Source organism: Antechinus flavipes, chromosome 5, assembly GCF_016432865.1.
Source record: "Antechinus flavipes isolate AdamAnt ecotype Samford, QLD, Australia chromosome 5, AdamAnt_v2, whole genome shotgun sequence".
In the NCBI taxonomy this organism is placed as follows: Eukaryota; Metazoa; Chordata; class Mammalia; order Dasyuromorphia; family Dasyuridae; genus Antechinus; species Antechinus flavipes.
In genome coordinates, this window is record NC_067402.1 from 299484264 (window position 1) to 299486342 (window position 2079).

The 2079-nt window shown below is 51.3% G+C and overlaps 1 protein-coding gene across 1 annotated transcript; it reads left to right on the forward strand.

Annotated features, from left to right (window-relative positions):
• The first annotated feature begins 389 nt into the window (after positions 1–389).
• LOC127539191 (ras-like protein) lies at positions 390–1240 on the forward strand. The gene is made up of 2 exons (XM_051963239.1): positions 390–1022; positions 1157–1240. The coding sequence occupies exons 1-2, from the start codon at positions 390–392 to the stop codon at positions 1160–1162; spliced, it is 639 nt and encodes a 212-aa protein (XP_051819199.1). The 3' UTR covers positions 1163–1240.
• Positions 1241–2079: the final 839 nt, after the last annotated feature.

Genomic DNA, 2079 nt, shown 5'->3' on the forward strand with positions numbered 1-2079 from the left:
CCGAATTGACCGCAGGGTCTTCTGGTTGGGGGGTGTGAGAAGGGCGCCAGTGAACCAGAGAGTGTCTTGGAGAAGCCGGACAGAATGGAAGGGCCTGGAGCCCACGTGCTCCACTGGGTTTGGAATAGGTCAGAAGAGCCAGGGGAGTCGGAGATTTCCAGTATCTGAAGTTCTGTCACTGGGGGGAGGGTTGAGCCTTGTTCAGCTGGGCCTCAGAGAGCTGAAAGGGGGTGGGGAAGAGGATCGGCAAAGAAGCCCACTGAGGCTGGAGGATAAAGGAAAGTCTTCCTCCCAAGAGATGACCTCCTGTGTAATGGGCTGACTTCTTGCAGCCCTTCCTTGCAGCCTGGAAAGTAGACTAGAGGCCACTTGAGCCCATCCCAGTTCTCATGGCTTCTTGTGTCCATACCTCCATAGGCGATCCAGACAGACGCAGAATCAAGATGTATAAGTTGGTGGTGATGGGCACCGGTTCTGTGGGCAAGACTGCACTGACCATTCAGTTTACTAAGAATCGTTTTGTGACCCAGCATGACCCCACCATCCAAGATTTCTACTGTAAGAAAACAGTGGTGGACAAAGAGCGGTGCCAGCTGCACATCGTGGATACCACAGGTACTGAAGAGTACTACCTTCTCAGGAACCATTCCGTGCACTGGGGAGAGGGATTCCTCTTGGTCTATGCAGTGAATGACCCCCACTCTTTTGAGAACGTGAATTTATTCTGGGATCGTCTGTGGAGGCTCAAGGGCACCGCCCCTGTGCCCGTGGTGTTGGTGGCCAACAAAATCGATGTGACCGATAGTCTAGTGGACCCCACATGGGGCAAGGAGATGGCCAGGCGCTTAGGGGTCCCTTATGTGGAGGCATCAGCCAAGACTGGACAAGGTGTGGAGCAAGCCTTCCATGAATTAGTTTGTGAAATCCGTAGGATCCGAGCTGAGGAGGAGGAGGTCAAGAGTCACCCCAATACTGAGCAGAAGGAGGCCTCTGGTTCAACTGTTGCACAATCCAGTGAACAGGTACTCCCTTACCCTGATCCTGCCCTTTTGGGCATCCTCAGGATTTCTCCAGGACCCTCTTGGAGGGACCCATCTGTGTTTCTTTGTTAATTGATTTGTGTTGGATTTTTGCTTTTGTTTCCCCTTTTGAGCAGGAATGACTACCTCAGTACCTGGGTATCCTGACCAGGCAAGAAAAGACTCCATTCCTCCTTGAGTACACAGCCTCCCCCCACTCCCGGCTTCTCAGCCTGCCAGAGCCCCCAGAGACAGCCAGCTCCCTGGAGGCTTTCTGTCTAGTCTGGCCTTCATCTTCAGCAGCCTCCTCTGCCTTCCTGGAGGCCGTGTGTGGGACTTTCTTTATTGGGCTGTCCCCTGCTCCCCTTCTGAGACCCTGCCTCCTGAGACCAGGGCACCAGTGATTCTCCCTCCTGCCCCTGGGCTTGGTGTAATTGCTGTCTGGAGCCAGATCACCACCCCTGTCGGGGCCCAGAAAACCTTGTTTGTGATGATGGTGGGCAGCTCTGCTCTGAAGTAGTCCCCATTCAGTGACCCTCAAGACTACACTGGGGGAATATGGGTAGGGTTTTTTTTTGTTATTGTTGTTATTCACATTGAGTGTGTTTGTTCTCAACTTGGTTATCATCTGGAGCACTTTGGATCGCAGTGAGAGGTTGGGGCGGAATGAGGCTGCCTCCTACCAGGAGGATGCCTTTAGACAGAAGTGCTATTAATATTATAATTTCTCTTTTAGCAGCCAGATGCACCCCTTTAGACATTGCACGTTGCAGTATTTTAATTGCCTCCAAGAGAAGTGGAGTGGAGGGGTCTGGCTGTAAATGTTCTGAGCAGATACCTCACAGCTGCAGGTCAGGTGGGGGTCTGCTTAGGAACCTCTTGACAGGGGCATCTTTGTATTATCTCAGGAGTTCTGGTGAAAAGGGCAGTGGGTCATTCTCTGATTTCAATTATAGGTATTAAGGATTCTAATGCAATTTTTTGGCTTTTTTGGGAGCAGGGATTGAGTATGAAGAGGAATTCATTTTAAAGGGACTTCTTTCACACTTGGATTTAAAGT

What these genes read in the sequence shown, in the direction of transcription:
- LOC127539191 (XM_051963239.1), top strand. Translation starts at nt 390, where the DNA reads ATGGCTTCTTGTGTCCATACCTCCATAGGCGATCCAGACAGACGCAGA.